This window comes from Sorex fumeus, unplaced genomic scaffold (genome assembly GCF_029834395.1).
Source record: "Sorex fumeus unplaced genomic scaffold, SorFum_2.1 ptg000011l, whole genome shotgun sequence".
NCBI lineage: Eukaryota > Metazoa > Chordata > Mammalia > Eulipotyphla > Soricidae > Sorex > Sorex fumeus.
The window spans coordinates 2,978,731-3,003,805 of record NW_026606068.1 but is presented as its reverse complement, the minus strand read 5'-3'; the positions used below and the strand labels follow the sequence as shown (position 1 = coordinate 3,003,805).

The following is a 25,075-nucleotide window of genomic DNA, read 5'->3' as shown; positions in this document are numbered from 1 at the left end:
AAAGATGTATAGGTGAGTGGTCAGGATTCTATTTTAAGGGGCCGCACATTTGAAAAGGAAACGGGTTTGGTGGTTTAGAAGATTCACTTTAAGTCCATTTCTAAAATCATCGTAATTTCCTCCAACCTTTCTTTATTAGACTTCTCTAAAGTATTTAAGATTAATGTTAACTTAGCACTTGAAACTTTCATTTCCCTTTGATCTCATTTGGTTACTTGTGGTTCTTTCTCCACCCCTTCTTTTTCTCCTTTGTTTCTTTATCTCTGTCACCTCTCTCTCCCTTTTTTTTTTTTTTTTTTTGCTTTTTGGGTCATACTCAGCGATGCTCAGGGGTTACTCCTGGCTCTGCACTCAGGAATCATTCCTGGCGGTGCTCAGGGGACCATATGGGATGCTGGGAATCGAACCCGGGTCGACCACGTGCAAGGCAAATGCCCTACCCACTGTGCTGTCACTCCAGCCCCCTATCTCTGTCATCTCTTGATACCCTTAACATATACTCATTCCTACAAGCTACTGGAATAATCCCTTTCATTTCCGTAGCTGTACCTACCTCCTTGGGGTTTGTTCTGAAAACTCTGCTATTACACACGCGTATATATTTTCTCATCTCAGATGAAGCTTACAAGTGGAGATGTCTCTGCTTAAATGCCAAAAGGATATGTGTCTCTCAGGCCTCAAAATTCAGCTCTTTTGAGACGAAACTCATTCTTTCTCCTTCACACCTGCCCATCTTCAGTTTTCCTTCTTTTGATTAAAGTCATCCTTCTGTGTTCCGCCAGAAAGCTGGAAGCTATTTTGTCATCTTCTGCTCTTATCTTTCTTAATTAGCTAACATGCATGACCTATTTTATCTTCTGAATGTCTTACAAATACTCGCTATTATTTATATACTATTTCTGCCAGCATTTGCAGATTCATTTCCTTTCAACTGGACTATAACAGAATGTCACAAGTGAATTCACTCCTTAAAGGCACTTTTAAAAGTTCCCAATCCCACGGGGCTGGAATGATAGCGGATAGGGCGTTTGCCTTGCACGCGGCCGACCCGGGTTCGATTCCCAACATTCCATACGGTCCCTTGAGCACTGCCAGGAGTAATTCCTGAGTGCAGAGCCAGGAGGAACCCCTGTGCATCGCTGGGTGTGACCCAAAGAGCCAAAAAAAAAAAAATTCTCAATCCTTGACAGTGAAGTCAGTATGCCTTCACTCGCTTCCCTTCTGTGGCCTGGCTTCTGCTCATTGCCGTTTTCTTTTTTCTTTACTTTGTTTCTTTTTTTTTTTAAATTTATTGAATCACAGTGAGATAATTATAAGCTTTCATGTTTGGGTTACAATCACACAATACCCATCCCTCCACCAGTGCACATTCCCCACCACCAGTATCCCCCGTATACCCCCTTTTCCCACCCTCCCCCTGCCTCCATGACAGACTTGATTCCCCATAGTCTCTCTACTTTTGGGCAGTATAGTTTGCAGTACACACCCTGAGAGGTTATCATGTTTGGTCCTTTATCTACTTCCTGCACACATCTCCCATCCCAACCGATTCCTCAAGCCATCTTTTTCTTAGTGATCCCTTCTCTATTCCAGCTGCCTTCTCCCCGTTGCTCATGAGGCAGGCTTCCAGCTATGGAGCAATCTACCTGTCCCGTGTATCTACTGTCCTTAGGAGTCAGCCTCATGTTATCTTGTTTTATACTCCACAAATGAGTGACACTGCCGTTTGTTTTCTTATGTTGTCCTTGTACTGAATTCATTTCGTTGTGCCAGGTTGTTTAGTGCTTCATTCCTTTGATGCACTTCTAGAATGCTCTTCTGAGCCCCTCACACTGGGGGCCACCTGGCTAGTGCTCTGAATCCCATGCCAGGTGATAGTTCACTTCCTTAGGGTTCCATGAAGTCTGGTCTCATTGCTTCTGACGCTTGACTTGTTTATATGACCTTCTCCTCCTTTGGGGGCTGAAAGCCCCGCAATGTATGGGGTTCTTTGAAAGGTAACCTTTGGTACCTAAGGGAGCAGCAGTACATTTGAAGTCCTGTTTTGGCAAACTCTCTGTCTAGGGAGAGATAACAACTGTTTCATATCTTTAGCTGTATTAGCAGGACACGCAGTCCTTGTCACAACTGTTCGACCCTACTGCTCTTAGTGAAAAAGTAGCTGTAGACAGAATGGTCCATTTCATTTCTAAAAAGTGGCAGCCTGGATTTGGCTTTGTCTTGGTTCGCTGACCCTCATTCTAGATTCCCGGAGATGCAGTCAATAGTTTGGCCTGCTTGCACGTTAATTGACAAGAGGATAATTAAATGGGTAACAGATGAGTTGGAAATAGGATATTGAAAGACCAGCCAGTGTTAGTCCCATGGTGGGGCTGCCCACACCTCCACTTGGTCTGTGTAATTCCTGACTTTTTTTTTTTCTTTTTGGGTCACACCCTGCGATACACAGGGATTCCTCCTGGCTCTGCACTCAGGAGTAACTCCTGGCGGTGTTCAGGGGACCGTATGGGATGCTGGGAATTGAACCCGGGTCAGCTGCATGCAAACGCCCTACCTGCTGTGCTCTCTCTCTAGCCCCTAATTCCTGACTTTCACTTTGAGATACCCTTGGCTCTTTCCCCTCCAGAGAAGGTTGCATTCTCTCTCTCTCTCTCTCTCTCTCTCTCTCTCTCTCTCTCTCTCTCTCTCTCTCTTTCTCGCTCTCTCTGTCTCTCTCTTTCTCTTTATACTCCCTATATTAAATTATTTTACCTAAGAAAAATTAGGCTGAGATAGAATTTAGTGGTAAAACATGTGCAAGACCCTAGATTTGATGCCTGACACTAGATGGTCCCGGGGTATCTCCAGGGATGCTTCCTGAAAGATAAGCCGGTGCTTAAGGAGGGCAGAGTAGTATCTTAACTGATGTTACAGCGTCAGTGAAATGTCAGTGAAATTAGTGATTGTTAGCTATGATCTGAGTGTATTTTTTACTTGAGTAATACAGAAGAGCTCAGTGTTGAACAGTAACTCTGAGGGCAGAGAATATTTGTTTCTTTTTACACGGACACACAAGCAGTAACTTCACTTGTGTTTATTGAGTGACTATAGCTATGTGTCTTTTTCAAGGATGTGGTTATCTAAGGATGTGGGTATGTATAAAAGAAGCCATATATGTTTTTTTTTATTGATAATCTCGCTTACCTAGATATATGACATTTAGACCTGTAGCTTTTAGGAGAATCGACTTCACATTTTTTTTCAAAGTTATTTTTTATGTTTTAAAAGAGTCCTAACATTTTAATTGTTATTTTCATACGTAGCACTAATACCGTTTGAAGGCCTCATTTCTTATGCTGGATTTTTGCCTCCACCCCAGGAATCAGAGATGGAAACAGAAGAAGAGGTTGACATTTTAATGAGTAGTGATATTTACTCCGCATCTTTATCAACCAAATCAATTTCTTTCACACGTGCCCAAACAGGATGGCTTTTTCGGGAAGATAAAACCGTATGTGCAAATTAGATTCTAAACTTTAAAAATCATGTACTATTTAATGTCACCGTAATAACATGGCGGGAAAGTGCAAGATGTGAAAACCATTGCTTGCTGTTAATTGATTTTCTCCTCCTTGACTTAGGAGAGCTCTAGCTGGGACCGGTAGAGTAGCGATTTGGAAGCCAGGGGAGTGAGTTTAGCTCATTCGAATTCCTGTTGTCAATGAGTCGCACTGTCAACTGTCTTGTTAGGATACAGGGAGCATTTTCTTTGTAGGATTCTATTCTGTTTTTAATGGTTTGCTTAGTTAGTTTTGGTTTTTGGGCCACACGTGCAGGGGTTACTCCCGGTATGGTCCAGTGATGCTGGAACACAGCTGGGGTCTCCTGCATGCAGGGCACGTGCCTGACCCTTGCCTGTCTCTCCAGCCCTAATGCTGTATTAAGAACACCACCGAAGGAGGGTACACGTTTTCCTGGACCGCTCCCTCACCCCTTTTAAAAATTCAATTTCAGGGCTGCTAAACTATTTATTTATCTACTCAATCTCTGTTTTTTGTCAGTCTCTATAATTGATTGCGATGAAATAAGCTTATGTTTCAACAACACTATTAAATTATGTCTCACTGGAGCTTTCCCCCAGTAGTGAATTGTTATTATGCTCCTTGACACCCCCCCACCCCCCAAACACACACACACACACACACACACACACACTTTATTTCAAATTTGTTCAGACATTCAGTATTCCAACCCCAGTCCCACCACCATGGTCACCTTCCCGCCACCATTGTCTTCATTTTCCCAACCACCCCAATGCCTGCCCTTGTAGCAGGCCCACAGTCATTTCTTTTATACTGCCTATTACCATTAAATGGCAAATGGAATGATCAAAAATTTTTGGGAAAATTGGTCTTTCTCACCATGGGGCTATTTGTCTGAGAGTTTACTAAGCTGTTGTTGCAAGGTCAGCCTTCTGTGTTAACGTTTCTGTTAGTGAAAATGGGCTGCCTCCTGCGTTGCATCCCATCCAATCTGATGTGCAACTGCTATTAGTCACGAAGATTTTGGAGATGCCACGTGCTCTAGAAACTCCAGAATATTTATTTGACTGGCGGCATGGCAGTGGCTTTGGGGTGTGGGAGCTGGTCCATCCGCCTATGAGGTCGCCCTGGAGGTCTCAACCAGAACCAGTGTCCAAGGGATTTCTGCGGCTAATTGCTCTCCTTGGAGATTGATCTGTGTGTCTCTGGAACAAGGCTGGTAGATGAGCTTACACGGCAGTAGTGGGGGGTGGGCCTGGCACCCTGTCAGTGAGTTGAAATTTGTTTCCGTCATTCCAGTTTCTCTGTACGTAGCAGTTTTATAATGCAGTTCAGACTACTTTTACAAATTTAAATTAAGCAAATACATATTTTTAAAAGCTCTCTTTTTTAAAAAAAGGTGAAGAATAAGTAATCCAGGCTTGGGAAATAGCTCAAAGGGCTGGAGTGCGTGCATTGTGTTAGGAAGCTTGGGATTGCTCCCTGGCTGAAAATCCAAAAAGAACAAAGAGAGATAGCCCGGAGAGATGGTCCGGAAGCTAAGGTGTTTGCCTTGCGTACCACTGACCTGGTTCTATCCCCAGCACCATGTATGATTCCCCAAGCACTGCCGGGAGTGATCCCAGAGGGTAGGACCAGGAATAAGCCCCAAGCATCACTGCTGTGGCACACCCCAAAACAAACAACCCCAAGTCATCCTGTTAGGTAAAAGCCAGGATTTATTGCTTTCAGAAATCGTTGAGTTTTTCAACCACACATGGTAGAAATCAAATATATTCTTTGCTTCCTTTATTTCTCCTCACATATTCACTAATGTATATATTTACATACAGACAACATATGCGACATATGAATATATGTTTACTCACGGTAAGACAGACTTCGCACTGTCTGTGACTAAGATGGAATTGCTGGATTATGAGGAATAAACACTTCAGATTATTTCTTTAATGAGAATTGACTTTTACTTCAGCTTTTTCGTGAAATACAGGTGAGGGAGATAGAGATTGCTTTCCCTGGTGGCTTTGATCCCTGTGAATGTACATAGGAGCAGGCCTACGTGAAATTTTGCAGCGCATTCTGGAAGACAGGGAAGGAAGGGGTGCTGGTCCAGAGTCGGGACTCTCTCAGCGGGAATCCCAGGCCGGCTGGCTGTTTGCCTGTGGAGGAAAATTTCATGTTTCCTTTGCAAAACCTTGGGCTCGCCCTGAGGACCCACAGCGGCTTGAGGCCCTTTCACATTCCCGAGTGTAACCTGCCCTACGCCAAGTCCGCTTACTTAAACGTTAATCACATTTTACATCATCATCTCCACAGGTGTCTTAACATGTCCACGCGCCCCACAGCCCATCGGGGTTGCTATGAAGGTAACCCCCACACTTCCGCATACGTGAGGCTCACGGTCCCCGAGGCACGCCACAATCTCCCCAGGGTCCCAGTGTGGGCCGGTTCTTTTTTTCTTTTTTTGCTTTTCGGGTCACACCTGGGGCGATGCACAGGGGTTACTCCTGGCTCTGCACTCAGGAATTACTCCTGGCGGTGCTCAGGGGACCATAGGGGATGCTGGGGATCGAACCCGGGTCGGCCCAAGGCAAACACCCTATCTGCTGTGCTATCTCTCCAGCCCCTGGGCCGGTTCTTTGTGCGGCCTCCAGATCGTTTTGATGTTAAATCCTTGAACGTCATCTTACGTGGCTTGGTTTGTTTATATTTTCATAAACTGTCATAACTGCTGTTTGGCATACCTTTTTAAAATCTCTTTGTTACAGTTTTTTTCTAAGTAGTTTTATTATTATTATTTAGTTAGTTAAGCAGATGCATTGTATTCCTCATTATGTGTCGAAACTGTAATTTATCCAGTCTCTTACTAGCTTCCTGTCTTAAGTTTCTGCCAGTCATAATGACATGGAGTTACTTTCCTCGAAATGCCTTTGCACTGCCTGATGGGCAGCAAGGAATGGAATGTCTCTTACTTTGGAGGACCGTGTCCACTTCACAGTTTTCGATGAGACCATTTATTTCTGCCAAAACTGTATAAGATCACAGTCATTGATCATTGTCACCTAGGTATTCCCCAGGCACAGAAAAAACCTCACCGAGATAGAACTTGGACCATTGTCACCGGGGCATTCCCCCAGGGACAGGGAAATCTTCCCTGAGATGGCACTTTGACTATTGTCATCTGGGTATTTCCCAGGCACAGGAGGCTTTTCAGGGTTTCTCGTCAGGCCTGTTTGGCAGCAGAGAGCATTCTAGGCTCTCCTGGGGTGAGGGCCGACAGACAGTCCCCTGGTTGGCTTGAAGTCTCATTTGTTTGTACTCTGTTCTTCTGGACAGCATTAGAAGGAGCACTTCAAGAGAAGATTTAAAAAAAAAAAATTGCAGCTGCTGTCCAGCTAGCACTACAGCTAAGCGGCTCAGAGCCCATGAACAGCGTCTAGGGGATCTTCTTAAATCTTTGCCAGGTAAGGAGGGAGTCAGCTGTGCTGTGGTTCCCATTTTGTAGGTAGAAACAGCTGCAGAAGGCTTGGCTTTCTGGAGACTGGAACGGTGGCCACGGGGGCGTAGGGCACCCTGGTGACAGCTCCCGCCCGGAGTTGAAGCGAGATGGAGCTCAGGGATGCGCCTGAGGCAGAAACTGGAAGCCTATTTCCAGCCCACCACTGAGCGCCCTTCACCGAGCGTAGTTTCGTTTCTTTCTTTTTTTTTTTTTAATTTTTTCTTTTTGGGTCACTCGTGGCTCTGCACTTAGGAGTCACTCCTGGCAGTGCTCAGGGGACCATATTGTATGCCAGGGATTGAACCCAGATTGGCCACCTGCCAGGCAAAGACCCTCCTCGCTGTGCTGTCTCTCCAGCCCCTGACCGTAGTTTCTAAAGTAAGGCATTTGGAAACTCTTGACCCCTTCTGGGTCTGAAAAAAGGCGAAGATTAGTATTGAGGTCAGACTTCCTTGAAAGGAAAGAACTTTTTCTTGGCATCCTAATTTATACCACTTGAGTTTCCTTCCCTGCCAGATGTCATATAAGCCTCCCTGGATTAGTGAGCCCGAGCGTTCTTATTTGATAAAAGCATCTGGAACTAGAACATTGGTCCTGTTAGAGTAGAGCATTAGAACACGTGACTGATTCTACTAGGGATATCTGTGTGCCATAGGTCATTTGTTTTTATTCCACGTTTTTCTATCTATAAAATGGGAACAGTAATTACCCTGACCCCTCCTTGTTACTTAAGAAGCTTGACTGTCAGCTAACGTTCTCAGATAACTTTGTGCTTTTTTGAGAGTAGATTTTTAAAGGAAGACTCTGTGTTCATTTAGAGGTAATTTACTTGTGGGTTAACTGCATGTATCATATATATCTTGTCTTTTAAATCTTGACAAATTTGAAAAGTGTGATTTTATGAATTTTTAAGGTGACCACATATGAAATGTAAGTTAATTTCAGGGAGATACATAGTTTCACCTAAATGTTACAAGTTTATGGGGGACAATGTATATTACGTCAAAACTTTTACAAAATCACAAGCAAACTGTATCTTGATTTACTTTTTGGAAATATTTTCTTTTCCTTAGGAAAGAGTAGGAAACTTTCTGGCAGACTTTTATCTGGTGAATGGACTTGTTTTAGAATCAAGAAAAAGAAGAGAACATCTCACTGAAGAAGATATTCTTCGAAATAAGGCCATTATGGAGAGTTTGAGTAAAGGTGGAAACATTATGGAACAGAACTTTGAGGTATTATTTTCACTTGTGTTTAATAAAGTTCAAAAGAGAGATTTCATTTCTGGCCCCCAGTGAGTTTGTGTAAGTGTATAGGGCATATTTACTATGAGTCATCTTTTATTTTTCTGTGATCAGATTGTTTGTAATTTTGGGGAGCATCTGCTTTTGGCCTTTGAACCTTTCATAGCAAATAGGTTGAACTTATTTTATAAGCGTAACACTCAACTTTAGCTTTTAATCCATGTCTTTATGAGTATGCTATTTTTCGTACTTCAGTTGAAATCCGCTATTGTTTTGGAGGCCCACCTTGTAGATTGCCGTGTTTTATGAGGTCATACTTGGCGATGCTCAAGGGTCACTCCTGGCTCTGTACTCGGAAACAACTCCTGGTGGTGCTCAGGGGACCATATGGGATGCCAGGGATTGAACCTGGGTCAGGCGCGTGCAAGGAAAATGCCTGTCCCCCAATGCTGTCTGTCCTGCCGTCTGTCTGGTCCCCACAGCCCATGTTTATTAGAATTTTGTCTATTATTATTTGCATGTTTATTATTATTTGCTGTGTAAACAATGAATATGTCAGGGTTGGGGGAGGGGAAGGAATTTAGGAAACTTGGTAGTTTCTTCATTAGATGAAGCAGGTAGGATGTTATTTTTTTTCCACTAGAATTGTTTTGTTTTTATTTTTAAAACTTTCTGTTGAATCGCCGTGAATTATGAAGTTAGTCATGATTGGGTTTCAGGCCCCGAATGTCCTAACACCTGTCCATTCACCAGAATCCGCTTCCCTCCACCATTGCCTTCCTCTCCCTCTTACCCACCAGCCTGCCTCCCCACTCCCCCCTTTTCTCTCCTCTTTAAGGCATTGTTGTTTGGATTTGCATTTTCCTGATGATAACTGATGCTGAACTTTTTTTTTTCATATGCCTTTTCACTAAGGGGCTGGAGCACAGCTAGTAGGGCGTTTGCCTTGCACACGGCCGACCCAGGTTCGGTTCCTCCACCCCTCCTGGAGAGCCCGGCAAGCTCCCGAGAATATCTCACCCACATGGTAAAGCCTGGCATGCTCCCTGTGACATATTCGATATGCCAAAACCAGTAACATGTCTCACAATTTGTTGTGAGATGTTACTGGTGCCCGCTCGAGCAAATCCATGAACATCGGGAGAACAGTGCGACGGTGCTTTTCACTAAATGCATTTCTTCTTTGAGGAAGATTCTGTTCATCTCTTCTTCCCATTTTTTTTGATGGGGTTTGATTCTCCCCCCCCCCTTTTTTTTTGGTTATGTAAAGTTCTATTAATGTTTTGTGTATCTTGGATATTAACCCTTTATCAAATGAGTGATTGGCAAATAATTTCTCCCAGTCTGTGAGCTGTCTGTGTATTTTGGTCATCATTTCTTTTCAGGTGCAGAAGCTTCTTAATACAGTACTATTTGGGGCTGGAGCGATAGCACAGTGGGTAGCACATTTGCCTTGCACGCGGCCGACCCAGGTTCGATTCCCAGCATCCTGTATGGTCCCCTGAGCACCGCCAGGAGTAATTCCTGAGCACAGAGCCAGGAGTAACCCCCGTGCATTGCTGGGTGTGACCCAAAAAGCAAAAAAATAAAAATCATACAGTCCTGGTTATTTTATCTTTTTGCTTTCTTGGTCAGTGGTGCTGGCTCTTTAAAGATGCTTCTTGGCTTCCGCGTCACAGAGGCATCTGCCTTTGTTTCCTCCCTGTACTGATCCTCACCTTGGCAGTATTTTCCCTCCGCTCTGTGATCCAGGAAACCCCGTATTGAGTCGCGATAACTTGAGCTTCAGGTGCATAGGGGGATTCTGCAGACCGGTCACCACTCCGGCTCAGGCCTTGTTAAATGTCTCTCCTTTGTTACTCCTTTTGCCCAAGATATTTTCAGGGAACCAGTGGGTGTATCGGTCTGTAATATAGGCGTCCCAAGTCAAACATTGACTGATGAAAAATCCTGAGGCAGTTGCGTTTGCAGCGAATCTTTAAACTAGTACACGAGCCCCTTGGGGGTTATTCCTCGCTGTTTAAGGGCTGTGGTTTGTCTGTCATGTCTGCCCTCGGCCCGGAGGGTGAAGCTTAAGGCTTTCTCTACAACGTTCCTTTCTTCTCACATTCTTCTGTTGATATCCAGGTCATCTGTGACGTCCCCGCCAGCTGAACCCTTGGCTGTTCCCCAGGCTTCTTTTTCTTGAAAGTTACTGTGTATATATTGAGGATTTTTTATTTTTCTTAACTGATTTTCTTATCTAATAAGAATTCCAAATCTTTTATTTCTCAGTCCAGTTTCCTTCCTTTCCTCTTGGTGATGATTGCATTCTGGAAACTTCCCAGAATGCCTAGGGTCAGCACTGGTTACTGGAACCGTTTGTCTCTCTCAGGCACTAAGCGCTTTCCCCCCATCATCTCTTTGAACTCTTGTTTCAGTTTGATTTGTTTAGGGACCACATGCAGTGCAGTGATGCTCAGGGCTTACTCCTGGCTCTGAGCTCAGGGATCACTCCTGGCAGGGAGGAGGGACATTTACCAGTGGGGCTCCTGATATTGAACCTGGGTCCGCTGCGTGCAAGGCAGGCATTGCAAGCATCCTGCCGCTGTGCTGTTGCTCCAGCCCCCAGCTCCTATGTCCTTTCATCAAACGATAGTTTGTATATTTGACGCACTGTTTGTGTTGTGTGGGGATTTCCGCCCCCCCATCCAGTTCTGAGCCCTGGAGGTCAGAGTTAGTCTTTTTAAAATTCTCTGAAGGCCCCAAGTACCCTAGGAGCCCTCATTCCCATGGGGAGTTTTTTTTTTTTTTTTTTTTTTAAAAACCCTCCCTATAGTTCCCTATGCCAGGAACATTGGGGGATGACGAAAATCCTACGTGGATAGATTTTGTTACTTTTATACTTATCTTCTTTTTATTTATTTATTTATTTTGCTTTTTGCTTTTTGGGTCACACCCAGCAATGCCCAGGGGTTACTCCTGGCTCTGCACTCAGGAATTACTCCTGGCGGTGCTTGGGGGACCATATGGGATGACGGGGATCGAACCCAGGTCGGCCGCGTGCAAGGCAAACGCCCTACCCACTGTGCTATCGCTCCGGCCCCTGTGCTTATCTTCTTGAGGTTTAAAAATATTTCATAATACTTGCCCATTGTCAGTATATTGTTTGTGGTTTTCTGAACAGTTGTCCATTGGCTCACCCCACCCACCCTTCAATCATAAAATAAGTTTGACAAAAGAAAAAAGTAATACAGATAAGAATGTTTCACAATCCTGCTGTGGAGCGTCAGTCACCATGGAACTCTCTTGCAAATGCCAAAACTCTCTTGAAAGTATTGCGTTGATGAGATTAAGTAGTAAGTGACTTGGGTGGTTTATTATGTGTGATTTTGTTCATTTATTTTTTTTATAAGCCTTTTGGGTTGGAGAGATAGTACAGCAGGAAGGGCACTTGCCTTGCACATAACCAACGCAGGTTTGATCCCCGAAAGCCCATGTGGTCCCCTGAGCACTGCCAGGTGTGATTCCTCAGTGCAGAGCCAGGAGTGACCCCTGAGCATCGCTGGGTGTGACCCAAAACTAAACCAACAAATAAGCCTTTCACAGTCTTTCTTTCAACCCTTCCTCACTGCTCACTTACCTCTTTCCTCCTTTTGGTTTCGTTTTTGACAGCCGGTTCGAAGACAGTCCCTTACCCCTCCTCCTCAGAACACCATCACGTGGGAAGAATATATATCTGCTGAAAATGGAAAGTAAGTCCTTTTGTTCCTTTCTGGTTTATCCTTCGGGTTTTAGAAGGTGTTCATTGAAAAACCCTGGGCACTCTATGTTAACAGCTGTCTCACGAAGCGTTACTACTGGGGTGTGGTCTGAGCAGTGTATCTGTCCACACACGGGGTAGATAGGATGAGAGAGGTCCCCCACTCTCTGGGCAGGCTGTCCCAGTAGGTTGCACACACCCCAAAACCTGTAAGGCTGAGTCCAAGGAAAGGCTAGGTAAGGCGCCGCCCAGGGCAGTGACGTGCCTAAAGTTCTCCTGTTCATAGTGGGATACATTGTGTTGTCCTGTCACGGCTTCCAGGCTATACCTGACCCTGTATCCATCTTTACACAAGATGTTTGCTCAGTGTTAATTTTTAATACTTAGCATTTGTGTTTGTTCAACAGTTAATAAAAAAAGAATGAAGACATAGCTCATAGCTCCTTTTTTTTTTTTCTTTTTGGGTCACACCTGGTGGTGCTTAGGGGTTACTCCTGGCTTTGCGCTCAGGAATTACTCCTGGCAGTGCTCAGGGGACCATATGGGAACCCGGGTTGGGCGCGTGCAAGGCAAATGCCCTACCTGCTGTGCTGTTGCTCCAGCCCCGACATAGCTTCTTTTGAATGAATAAATATGTTTCTTTACAGCAGAGCCTGGCAAGCTCCCCGTGACGCATTGGATATGCCAAACACAGTAACAACAAAGTCTCCAATGGAGACGTTACTGGGCCCGCTCGAGCAAATCGATGATCAATGGGAGGGCCTTTACCTTTACCTTTTTTATGTCAAAGAAAGTAATTATTTGGTAGAAAGTATGTTTTTCTTGCCCTCCAAAACACACACACACACACACACACACACACACACACACACACACACACACGGTAGTAGATGTCTTCCTTTTACGATTATTTACTGATTGAGGTGATATTTATAGGAGAGTCAGTAGTTCTCTGTTCAGGGGGACAGATTTACCGCATCACAGTCACCACAGGCCCTCCTATCCATACTCATGTCACTTCTGCTGACAGTGTCCAGCTTGTTTTCATTGGTCATTGTCTGCCTCCTGCTTTATGTCTCTCGACTCCATGTATGAGAGATGAGATGTTCTTTTTTCCTCCTGCTTTGCCTAGCATGACTGACGCCTTCTGTGTCATCTGCATAAAATACTATTCTCTTGAGGTGGAAAAAAAATTACCTTTTCTCAAGAGAAGTGGTGATTTTTTACAGAAGGATTTATTATACGTTTCTCCTTTCTAAATAAATGTTTCTACCCAAAGATGTTCTTTGATTAGTTCAGAACTAAAGTCGCCTAAGAGGCGGTGCACGGGATGGAATGTGGGGACCCCCAGGGGGGTTTGATCCCAGAACTGCATGTCCTCTACATACCATGGGGTGCAACCCCTGAGCACAAAGCTGGGAGTAGCTCCCGAGCACTGCTCGGTGTGCCACCAAAACCAAGACCGAAAGGTTCATCTCCCTGATTCGTTGTTTTCACACCATCTCTTTATGGTCCGTGCTGAGAACTGTACACGGCAAAATGGGCTGAATTAAAGAAATGACTCCAAAGAAATACAGCAATATCTTTAATGCCTCTCCCCTCTCCCCCACTAATGATTTGCTTTGCTTCTAATAATCATGATGATTAAGAGTTCATTCCATGTGAAATCTGTTGGGTCTTGCTCATTTTTTTTCTGTTTTCACTTTGCTGTTTTCTCTTTTATGCTACCCTAGTTCGAAACACTTCCGAATGCCATTGGGAGGGGACCTGCTTCGCATGTATAAGATAGGGGTGCAGGAGGAGTTTCCAAATCTATATTTTTTTCTCTCCCATTCTAGAGCTCCTCATCTGGGTCGAGAACTGGTGTGCAAAGAGAGCAAGAAGACATTCAAAGCCACCATAGCCATGAGCCAGGAATTTCCCTTGGGAATTGAGTCGTAAGTGTCAATGGCTCTCTGGGTTTATAAAGTGGCTCTGAAGCTCTAAAGATTGTATGACTGCTGGCACCGGTGTGGTGTATCTGAGGCCTTTGAAATACGGAATTAAATCGTTCTGCTTTGCACATGTGTGTATCCTTTTAGAATTTTCTTTTTCTTTTTCCAAGAATTTTCTTTTCCTTCCCTTTGGTTGCTGTAACACTGTGTTATGCTAAGCAAGTCTTTTCATATGTGCATTGCTGGAAGTCACCACATGTATGTCACCTGCTATGTTTATCACAAAAAAAGTTCTATTTTGGAATTAGAAAAACAAACCTAAGTGAAATCCAGCCAACCAAATATTAACGGAGAAGTTACTGGATAATAAGATTATGCTGTTTCTCCTGTAGTGCTGACACAGCTGCAACTGAAATTTTAGGTCTGCCAAACTATATGCCCGAAAACTTAAAAAAAAAAAAAACCAAAAAAGCCCCCATAAAATATAGAGGGAGGGTGGTGGTGGTGCTAGACTGAGAATAGAGCAGGTGGGTAGTTTGCCTTGAAAGCGGCCAGTCTGAGTTTGATCCCAGCATTCCAGATGGTCCCCTGAGTTATTCCTGACTGCAGAGCCAGGAGTAACTCCTGAGCACTACCAAGTGTGGCTGCGTGAGCACGTGCGAGCGCATGCACGTGCGCGCGCACACACACACACACACAGAGAGAGAGAGAGAGAGAGAGAGAGAGAGAGAGCACTCTTTTATCAATCTATACAATCTTGAGTACCACCAAGTGTGGCTGTGCGCGCGTACGTGTACACACACACACACACACACACACACACACACACAGAACATACTCTTTTACCAATCTATACAATCCGCAAGAGATCATGGAAGATGAAATAACATAAGAGTTCTTCACACAGGGTGTTGTGTCTCACTTAGACTAAAGACCTTGGGAATGTGTAGACTTGAAGGTGGGCATATATTTGGAAATAATTAACTAGCCCTGCATACAAGCAGCAGCGGGAATTCTAGCTGCGCAAGTGTGAAAGTTCAATTTTCTGACACAAGAAAGGAAGAGTAAAATAAAACAAAACCCGAGGAGAAGTAAAAGCGCTGTCGTTTTCTTCTCCGGAAGATGCTAAAGTGACGTGTGAAGTGAGAGAAGAGCATAAGGACACAGGCCAGTTTGCAAAGTGAAGATGTGTTTCTCTCCGTTTTCCAGGTTACTGAATGTTTTGGAAGTAATTGCGCCCTTCAAGCACTTTAACAAGCTTAGAGAATTTGTCCAGATGAAACTTCCTCCTGGCTTCCCTGTAAAACTAGGTAAGAGGAATATCCATGCCTTCAGCGTCCCTTAGGGATAGGGAGTCGTTTGCCAACATTCAATAAGAAATATGCTCTGAGGGAAAAATTCAGATTTCCTGGTTGCTTATATTTCTGTAAAGTTTCCATAGTCACACATCTTGAGATATTTACATTTCGTCGGACCAGTGATGTGCCCGAGGTGTGGATGAATCTCTGCTAGAAACAGTAAAGGTTTTTAGAGCACCCCCCCCCCACCACCACTGCCCCTTATTTTGGGGGTCTTTCCTGGTGATGTGTGGGAACTACACCCAGTTTTGTGCTTGGGGGTCACTTCCAGAGGTGTCTGGGGGATGTTGAACCCTGGCCTCATGCCCACAAAGCTCCTCTCTTCCCCGGGGTTCCCTGCAGACTCAGTTCTGAGCAGTGCGGCTGTGTTTGGAATCGAAGGTTCTTGTTTATGGAAAAACAAAGTGAACCTGAGGGCCAGCGCGATAGTCCAGTGGGTACGGTATTTGCCTTGCACGCAACCAATGTGGGTTGGATCCCCGGCATCCCATATGGTTTCCTGAGTAGCGCCGGGAGTGATTCCTGAGTGCAGAGCCAGGAGTAACCCCTGAGCATCACCGGGTGTGACCACTCCTTCCCACCCCCGAAAAAAGCCAAAAAAAAAAAAAATGAGCCTGATGCTAAGTTTCACTTTTTCAGTCTTAAATGTTTCAGATTTAATTTCATCTTACGCAGGGTTCTTTAGAAATCATAACCTCATGTAACACAGTATTTATCTATTCTTATCTCCAAGTCAGAAAACGGGGTGGGGGCGGGGGCGGGGGGAGTAAGAGCATTAAAAGGTGCCTCGGGACTGAAGGCGCAGACTCAGCGTTAGTCTATGCACCAGAAAGACCTTCAGTATCACACGTCTCTGGTTACCAAATATTTATTCACTTTGTAAATTTTTCTTTTAAGAGGGGGTGGCGGTTTGGAGTCACCTCCGATGGTTCTGAGGGCTCACTCCTGGTGGGGCTCCGGGGACCATCTGGAGTGATGGGGAATTAACCCGGGTCAGTTGTATGCAAGACAAGAACCCTCCCATGGATTGAATCAGAGCTTGTCGTTGGCATGGACCAGCCAGTTGCTTTTATGGAGAAGGACCCATGGTAAGAACCAAACAGCTGCTCAGAGGAAGGAAATACCCAGAGCCCTAAAAGTTATGTGTCAGGACGCTTCCGGGCACAGCCAGAAGCGCATAGCTGCTGCCGAGTTGATGGGGAGGCGGCCACGGGAGAATATATTAACTAAACTGGCAGCGTTCAAGTCAAGATAGAAACACTGTTATTTTTGGCTTTTTGGGTCACACCCAGCAGTGCTCAGGGATACTCCTGGCTCTGCACTCAGGGATCACTCCTGGCGGTGCTCGGGGGACCATATGGGATGCTGGGGATCGAACCTGGGTTGGCCGCAACATGGCACATGCCCTCCCCGCTGTGCTATCTCTCCGACCCATGCTGTTATTTTAGACCGGGTGCGGCAGCAATCCCGTCCAAGACCCTTGGAATCCTGTGGGCTGACCCAAAACACCCAGGTTGGTCATGGGCTCCCGCTGAGGGTGTATGTCCCGTGAATGATGTGACGAATACCCAAATGGCCCGGAGCAGGAAAAATGGTCCCCTTCTTCCACTGTAGGTGGCCACAGCCTTTACTTTCATAGACTCACTTCAGCCTAGAAATCAAAGATGATTCAGTTCGTCAGTGAAGTACTGTAGGTCTTTAAAGGAGTGAGAGTTCAAGCGCTGCGTGTTCTTTGCAGTCATTCATGCTAGGAATGAAACTGAACCAGATGGTGAAAAGAAGTTGATCATTTTCAGTGTCAGGCTTCACTCATAACTTCAGCTCCGAATCTATTTGGAGGAGCTTAATGGTTATATGTAGTGGTGTGGTATTGACTCCAAATTTAATGAGACTTCTGATCTTGTATATTTTTAAGTGGTGGTGGATTGTTTTTCATGTTTAAAATAGGATGGACATCTTAGATTTGTGTCAGAATGAAAATGACTCAACTTAGAGTAATAGATACACTATAAAGAAAAAGATTCAGAATGCATAAAAGAGAAAATTTGCTGAACCCTCACCTGGGAGGAAAGGGCCTGGTGGGTTATTTGAATTACAGCCTGTGATTGGCAATCAGAAGGAACTTAAGTTTGTGATATAATTCCTGATGTATTTTTTTTTTTTTTTTACTGTTTGAAACATTATTTTTCCCCCCTTGAGCAATAGTACAGTGGGTAGGGCATTTGCCTTGCACTCGGCTGACGGGGGCGACCCGGGTTCAATTCCTCCGCCCTCTCGGAGAGCCCTGCAAGCTACTGAGAGTATCTAGCCCACACGGCAAAGCACGGCAAGCTACCCGTGACGTATCAAACACAGTAACAAGAAGTCTCACAATGGAGACGTTACTGGGCCAGCTGAGCAAGTCAATGAACAACTGGAGTACAGTGCTACATTTAAACACCGTGGTTTACAAAACTGTTCATATTTGTTACAGGCACTCAGTATTCCAGCACCAGTCCCACAACCAGTATGACGTTCCCTCTACCCTTTCCCCCATTTTCCCACTCAGTCCTCAAGCCTGCCCCTGTAGCAGACTCAGGGGACCATATGGGATGCTGGGAATTGAACCCGGGTCAGCCGTGTGCAAGGCAAACGCCTTACTCACTGTGTTATCACTCCGGCCCCTGTGTCAGTGTTTTTATTGTGTTTAGTTTGCTTCTTTATTTAATTTTCCCATCTAATTTGGTGTCTTCTCCTGTGGGATGTCAGTATTGTAGAATTTGGAGGTGCTACACTATGTTTCAAACTTTAAGCATCATTTACAAAGTTGTTCATGGTACAGTTGTTTTAGGTATTCAGTGTTCCAACACCAATCCCACCGCCAGTGTGCCCTTCCATCCGCTTCCATTCCAGTTTCCCGCCCACCCACACATCCCCCCTCCCCCCCCCAGCAGGCCCCCAAATAATTTACTTTGTATTGCTTATTACAACATACATTTCATAATGGTGCTGCTAACATCATTGTTGAGATTGGCTCTGCTGTTTGCTGCTAATTGGACCTCCCGTGTTAACTCTTTGCACTCACTGAGCGTCACCAGCGTCTCCACACCTTTCCCTGTCGCTGCTGTGTCCCCGCTGACTGTGAGCCTTGTGGAATTACGAGGTGTCGCTGCAGGGGCTGTGGAACTGCGCCAATTCAGCAGCTTGGAGTCTCTGTGAGATTAGTTGTGCAGTGAAGCTGAGTTTATGTATGTTGTGTGTGGCTGGGGTGCTGCCCCCCCACCAAGAAGGCTTCGGGGGATCTCAGCCCAGAGGCCCAGTCGCAAGATCAGTCCAGTTCGTGGTGTCTTGATTATTGCCTGCTTCAAAACACATACCGAGACCCACGTTTGATTTTACCTGGTCTTTAGGTCATCATGCCTTTATTCACATTTGAAGATGCTTTGTGATTGTTTAAACATTTCTGGTTTGGGGGTGCTCAGGGTTTGCTCCCAGCTCAGTGCTTGGGGGTCAGTCCTGGTGGTGCCGGGGATTGAACCTGGGGCTTCTGCATGCGGAGCCTGTGCTCCCACCGTCTAAGTGTGGCACGCCCCCCCCCCCCCCACCCCCTTGCTGTTTTCTCATCAGTATTCACATGTCGTGTGACTGTCCCGACTGTCCTCTCCAGATACACCGGTGTTCCCGACGATCACGGCCACTGTGACTTTCCAGGAGTTCCGCTATGACGAATTTGATGGCTCCATTTTCACTATCCCGGAAGACTACAAGGAAGACCCGAGCCGTTTTCCTGATCTCTAACCGTCATGGAACGCGCCGCTGTCTGCAGAGGAAAGGAAAGAATTCAGAGACCCCAGATGGGCATCCACGTCACAGGAAGAAGAGCTTTCAGCCAAGAAAAGGGAATTTCCACCTGGGATTGACACATCAGGAATAGGAGCTGAGAAAATGGGCCTCTAAGAATTTCAGCAGGTTTCCCGGTGGGCCAATTTTTCAGGCTTTTTAAAAAGTAAACTATTACAAATGGAATCGTTTGACACCTTAATGACCCTCAGTCCTTCTTATGTAAAACAGCTGAGTGCTGATTTGTTTTTAAAAATTTTTACACTTCTTGAAATATATATGCATATAAATATATCTATATATCTATATCTAAAACACTCCTGGACCATTAACATAAATTAAATGTCTTAAGAGATACAACCCTTTAAAAGTTGTCATCTTATATTCAAGGTGGCATTTATAAATATTCCTTCTTTTGTTTTCATAAAATGTAAACTATGTAACATTATGTATAGTTGAGTCATTTGAATGTTTGTTCAATATAATGAACTAGAAGGAATGCGGTTTTCTGTAGAGGATTGAACCAAATGGTAACCATTAAAACAATTGCATTTAAATGTTGCAATACATTTCCAAGGAGCGTTCACTCTGCAGGGAATAAGGGACCTCCTTTAGCACCTGAGTGCAATTCATTGTGGTGCTATTTGTTTTTACCTGAATTCTTTCTTCAATGGAAAATGTTTGTTACTAATCTTCCTTTCATAGAATCTCTATTTGTTTTTCTTTTTTTTTTTCTAAACTTGAGTTTGAAGTCTTTTTTCGGTGTGTGTTCACGATGCGGTATGGGTTTAGCATGCTTCTAGATACTGCTCTTTCAAACCTCAGCACTTTAGAAAAGTTCCAAATTTTTAAACTTGCTTCCTCATAAAGTGTAGATCATTCTCATTATTTTGTTTTTTAGTGGAAATGGGTGCACTGGTGTCAGTTTTTAAAACAACACATGTTTTGGATGTCCCTACATGAATAATGCTTTCAGAGAGCTATATATGGTTGAAACATTTTGTACATGAACAGAATATATTTGTTATGAGTTAAAATCCCAGAAGCATACATAAGACTGATAGTTCCTACTGGGTTTTATTTTTAAGTCACAAAATAGTTACCGATTTTCTCTCCAAAGTGTTAAAATCATGCATTAATTAATTTTGCACTTAAAAACTTTCATATTTATTCCCAAGTGGTTTGAAGGTCCAAGAATGGAAATAAATTAGGGAGAATACTGTATAAGTATCATAAATTTTATGTTGTATTAAAGAGCTTAGTGAAAGAAATGTTTTTATACTGTATCCTGACAGATGTGTCAGAATAACTCAGTTGAGTTTCTTAGACCAGTGGTTTTCAACCTTTTTACACCTGCGGACAGGTGAAAATGGGAGAGATATTTTGTGGACCTCTAAGGCAGAAATAACCATTATTTATGATAAGAGTATTTATAGAGCACTATTTATAGATCACTATTTATAATAGTTCTGCATGATTCAGGTGAAGTGGCAATGGCTGCCTTGTGGAACCGTAGGAAATCTGCGGACGGGGGCCCCATCTGCAGTCTGGCGGTTGAAAACCACTGTTTTAGAGTGACCGTTAGTTTAAATGTTTTCCTGGATTTTAAATCATTTGAATTAATATAGAGACCTTTATTGAAGAGATGATTTATTTAAAAATCCAAAGCATCAAGCATAAGAAAAACTTTTATAATAAATCTCTTTAAAGCTGCACCTTCCATGCCAATAACATGCCACAGTGCATACACTGACCTTTTGTGGAACACTTTGCGAATACAAAAATAATAATGCATTGTTAAAAAATCAGAGACCGACGATCACCTGGTGTGGGTCTCTTGAATTTTGCGGAAAGAGTTGGTTGAACCCAGACTAGGTTTCTCGGGTGGAGAAATCGGTCCCTCTTAGTTGGGGAACAATCCCAGTTCAAGTGACAGAGAGATGGAATTGTCCTGTGGATGATTATACAAGGTTCCTGACACTGGAAGGTGGGGGACACCCCTTTGATGAGTAGGCTCCCCCTTTCTGGGACAGAGTCCACTTCAGGAATAGAAGCTTAGTGGGGGAAATGTTAAGGTCAGTTGCTGCTTCGGTCTTAGCGGCATTCTCAGAGTAGTGGGGTACACTGGAATTAAGGGAACTACTGAAAATGTTTGCACTGGATTTCTTTTTAATGTTTTCTTTCCTCGAGAATAGTAGAGAGATGATCCATTCCCACATGTCTCTGATCACAGAGGACCAGCAAATGCTGTCTAAGCAGGGTGAAAACAAGGAGTTGATTAATGCAAATAAACTTTTAAAAATGTGCCTTTTAATTGGTTAGCGAAGGTCTAGATGCTGTTTCGGTTAAGTAGATTAAACCCCCCTATATTTTGATCATCTCACATCAAAATCGTTGTTATGAAAGCCCATAAAGTTCTGTTAGTCATTTAAACTTGGCGGGGGTGAGGGGGTTGATTTGGAAACATTCAACATTTCTGCCACCAGCATGCTATCTCAAGAAGATATGGGCTCAGAGAAAAGTGCTCTCACTAACAGACTGTCTGCAGACAGTTGTCTGCCTTGAGCATAGGGAGGAAGCCCAAAGCAGAGGTGGGTGATTGTGAGTTGGAATACATGGGACAGTCTGGAAATACTCAAAGAGAAGCTGAGTTTCTTTCTTCTGCTTTGGTGTTGCGCATCCGTCAATGATGAAAAATGGTTTTTCACAGTTAATCACGCGCTGTAATCTTCATTCCTTGGGAAACAGTAGTGAGTTCTGATTTCCTGGTGAACCACCTTTTGAATTTGAGGTCACAAAGCTGGAATCAATATTATCACCAGGTAATAAATTAAGGATACTTCCTTTTAATTCACTTTGTTCCTATTTTATTTGCAAACTACATGGTAAAGGAGAGTTCTCCGAGAAATTAGGTGAATCTGATGTCCTCCTATTATTGTGTTGTGACTACGTACGTAGCCTGGTAACCTTGAAGATGCTGAATTATGGCAACAGAGACACAATATGCCTCTGCCTGATTCAGCAAAAGGATATTTTAACCATTACAAAAAAAAAACAATCAACACCAATGTCTCCATACCAAAGTTGCTGCTATATTTAGAAACTATGGAAATGCAGACACCTGGCAGAGTGTATCTGTGAAGAGATCAACGGTCAGAACAGTTAAGCCACTTGTAAAGACAGCAGAACGTCAGTAAAGTTTCTACTAACGAACTAGTAAAACTTGTAGCATCTGAATTAGGTAGCAAGAACTGCTTTTGTGAAGAAATCTGAAACTCTTGTCAGGTTTTACTTTGTTCAGTATCCTGTGACATCCTTAGAGTGGTACCTAGTCCAGTGACGAAGTGTCTGAAGTTGCTGTAGCTCATCTTTTAGCCGTAACGGTACGACGGTACATACAAAGCCTCATTTCCGCTACCATACCTAGAAGACTTGACTGTCAAAATCTCCTGAGGGTTTTCAGGAAGGTCCTTGTTGGTTCTGAAAGTCAAGCCTTACAGGTGGAAAGGACCAGGAGCTTCATACTGTTTCCCTGAGGCAGTGGCTGGCTGAGGCTTTCTGGACTCAGGTGCTTGGAAGGGTTCGCTCTTGGGGCAGCAGTTTCATAGTTTGTCTGTGCTGCCTGGGCCTGTCCTTGCCTCTCCCTCCCTTGGTTGTCCCATCCACATCTCACACTTAACACCTGTGTGTTTCACCCTCTGCCCAACAGTTCTGCTGACACCCTTGCTGTTGGAGCCCTTCTTGAGGGTTCCAGCAAAGACAACGGAAGTTGACACTAACCAACTCCCAACAACTAAGGTTAAATCCCTGTAACTCTCATTGCTTGTAGTTAGTTGCTGACACTTTCGACTCCTGTCATCGCGATGCCTGGGGGTCTCACACACACGTGGTTGTGGTGCTCGACAGGGGTCGCACACTTGGTTGTGGTGCTTGCACGCGTGCTCGCTGGGGGGGTCACACTCTTAGTTGTGAAAGCCAATAAGAAAAACCTGCTTGTCTTTGAAAACTTGATATTTAAGTAAACAAATTTTAACTTTGTTAACGTGTCTGTCATGACTGAAAGGCAGTTTTATATTTAATGTGTACTGAAAAACCTACATCTTGAGGTAATTGAACAGTAACATTAAACATTATTTGGAAAATCCCGTTCTGTGTGACCCTAGACCTTCCTTCACTTTCTTTTTTGCACAAACCCATACTCGAGTTAACTAGCCATTGAGGACAGGACGCGAATTCCAGAGACTGTGCTGGGAAAAGAACCTTGACACTTTTCTTGAACGTGGACATGTCACCTCCTCTACTCTCTTGGTACGGATGGCATTGAACTATATTTGATTCCTGTCTCTGTACTGTACTAGGTTGCTGGTAACACTGCTGTACCCCAAATAGATTCTTTAGAGTATATCCACTACCGGTGAAGAATCAGCATGGTTAACTTTCAAGTTATTTTGCTAGAGTATCTAAATGAATTTCATATATACTTTGATGCTATAAAATAAAAAATGGGACCAAGAATAAAGCTGAGCAAAATAGACTCAAGTTTTATCTACAAATCCAGGAGTCTCAGAAAAGCATCTCCAAGAAAACCTTAGCAAAGGACCTCCCGGGTCATCTGAAAAGTACAGGTGGATTTCTGTAACCGTCATATTTGACTGCAACTACTTGGACATTTAACTGAATTCAGGGATGGTGCGCAGTAACAAGGTCTTAAAATACAAAACTCAGTTCCAGTTTGAAAGCTGTTCATCAGTCTTCAGAGCGTGCGTGGGCCCTACACAGCTTGCCCAACTGAACAAGGTTTTCCTAGGGGAAAAATAAGGTAATGCCACTACTGTGCACAGGCCACTGGCACATTAGAGCTTCAGTTGTAAGAGGCCAACTTCAGGGTTAGGTAGATTTAGTATTCGTTGCTCCAGGAATGGAGATTTTGCTTTTAAGAGGGGCAGGAGGCTGGAACGGGTCAGTAGCACAGTGGGTATGGGTAGGGCGTTTGCCTTGCACACAGCTGACCCGGGTTTGACTCCCAGCATCCCATATCCCGGGCTCGATTCCAAGCATCCCATATGGTCTTCTGGACACCGCCAGGGATAATTCCTGAGTGCAGAGCCAGGAGTAACCCCTGTGCATTTCCGGGTGTGACCCAAAAAGAAAAAAATTGGGGCAGCTGCACATCGTGCATTGGGTGGGCATCCTGGCTGTATTCAGGAGTGACCCTTGGCTGTGCTGTGGGGACCGGATGTGCCAGGGATTTGAATCAGGGTCACCAGGATGCAAGGTAAACACTCACTCTGGCCCCTAAGTGTTCTTCTTTTCCCTTCAAGTAAGTGCCTAACGTTTCTCTACTCTCTACATAAACAAATCAGTACTTGGTGCCACTTAGTGCATGTTTGAACAGTACCAAGTCTAGTATTTGGAAAGCTCCAGAGCAAATGGAAAATGCTTTCACTGATCTAGACACATCCCCGCCAGCTACACTGCAAAGCAAGTTATCACTCAATCTACACAGAACTGCAAAGTAACAACTTGCACTTGTGAATAAAGCCCCAAATTCCCGAGTGGATTCAGAGCCACTTCATTCACTTATGCAGAATTAAAACAAATAGCACAAACTTTTTTTTTTCTAACAAAACCACTTTTATTTTTAAATCATTTGTACTACCAAATACAGAACAAAACTCAGTGTGGAGGCAGTGTTCACGTGATTCCAACTTGTCACCTGTGTTAAGGGCTTTGTGTCCCGGTGCGACCTTACCTTGTGCATAAAATGGTCACTGAAAAATGTGTGGATTCCCCTTTACTCTATCAACTTATTAGTGGTACTATTTCACAACCCAGGATTTCTCATTCCCTTTTCTAAGAAAAGGAAAATGTGTATTTAGAGATTACAAGAACAGACCAATAGGTTTAAACCATGTGATACTGCCAATTATTTTTTTACTTACAAAAATGGCAATGTCA

At 44.0% G+C, this 25,075-nt stretch overlaps 1 protein-coding gene across 1 annotated transcript in view; it reads left to right on the top strand.

Annotated features, from left to right (window-relative positions):
• ANKRD13C (ankyrin repeat domain 13C) overlaps positions 1-23,262 on the top strand; it is a 76,910-nt gene extending 53,648 nt beyond the window's left edge. The window contains exons 8-13 of the mRNA XM_056111019.1: positions 3,359-3,490; positions 8,094-8,255; positions 11,919-11,998; positions 13,845-13,943; positions 15,150-15,250; positions 18,945-23,262. Coding sequence (XP_055966994.1) covers positions 3,359-3,490; positions 8,094-8,255; positions 11,919-11,998; positions 13,845-13,943; positions 15,150-15,250; positions 18,945-19,075 — 705 coding nt within the window. The 3' untranslated portion in view covers positions 19,076-23,262. The remainder of the gene's footprint in view (positions 1-3,358; positions 3,491-8,093; positions 8,256-11,918; positions 11,999-13,844; positions 13,944-15,149; positions 15,251-18,944) is intronic.
• Positions 23,263-25,075: the final 1,813 nt, after the last annotated feature.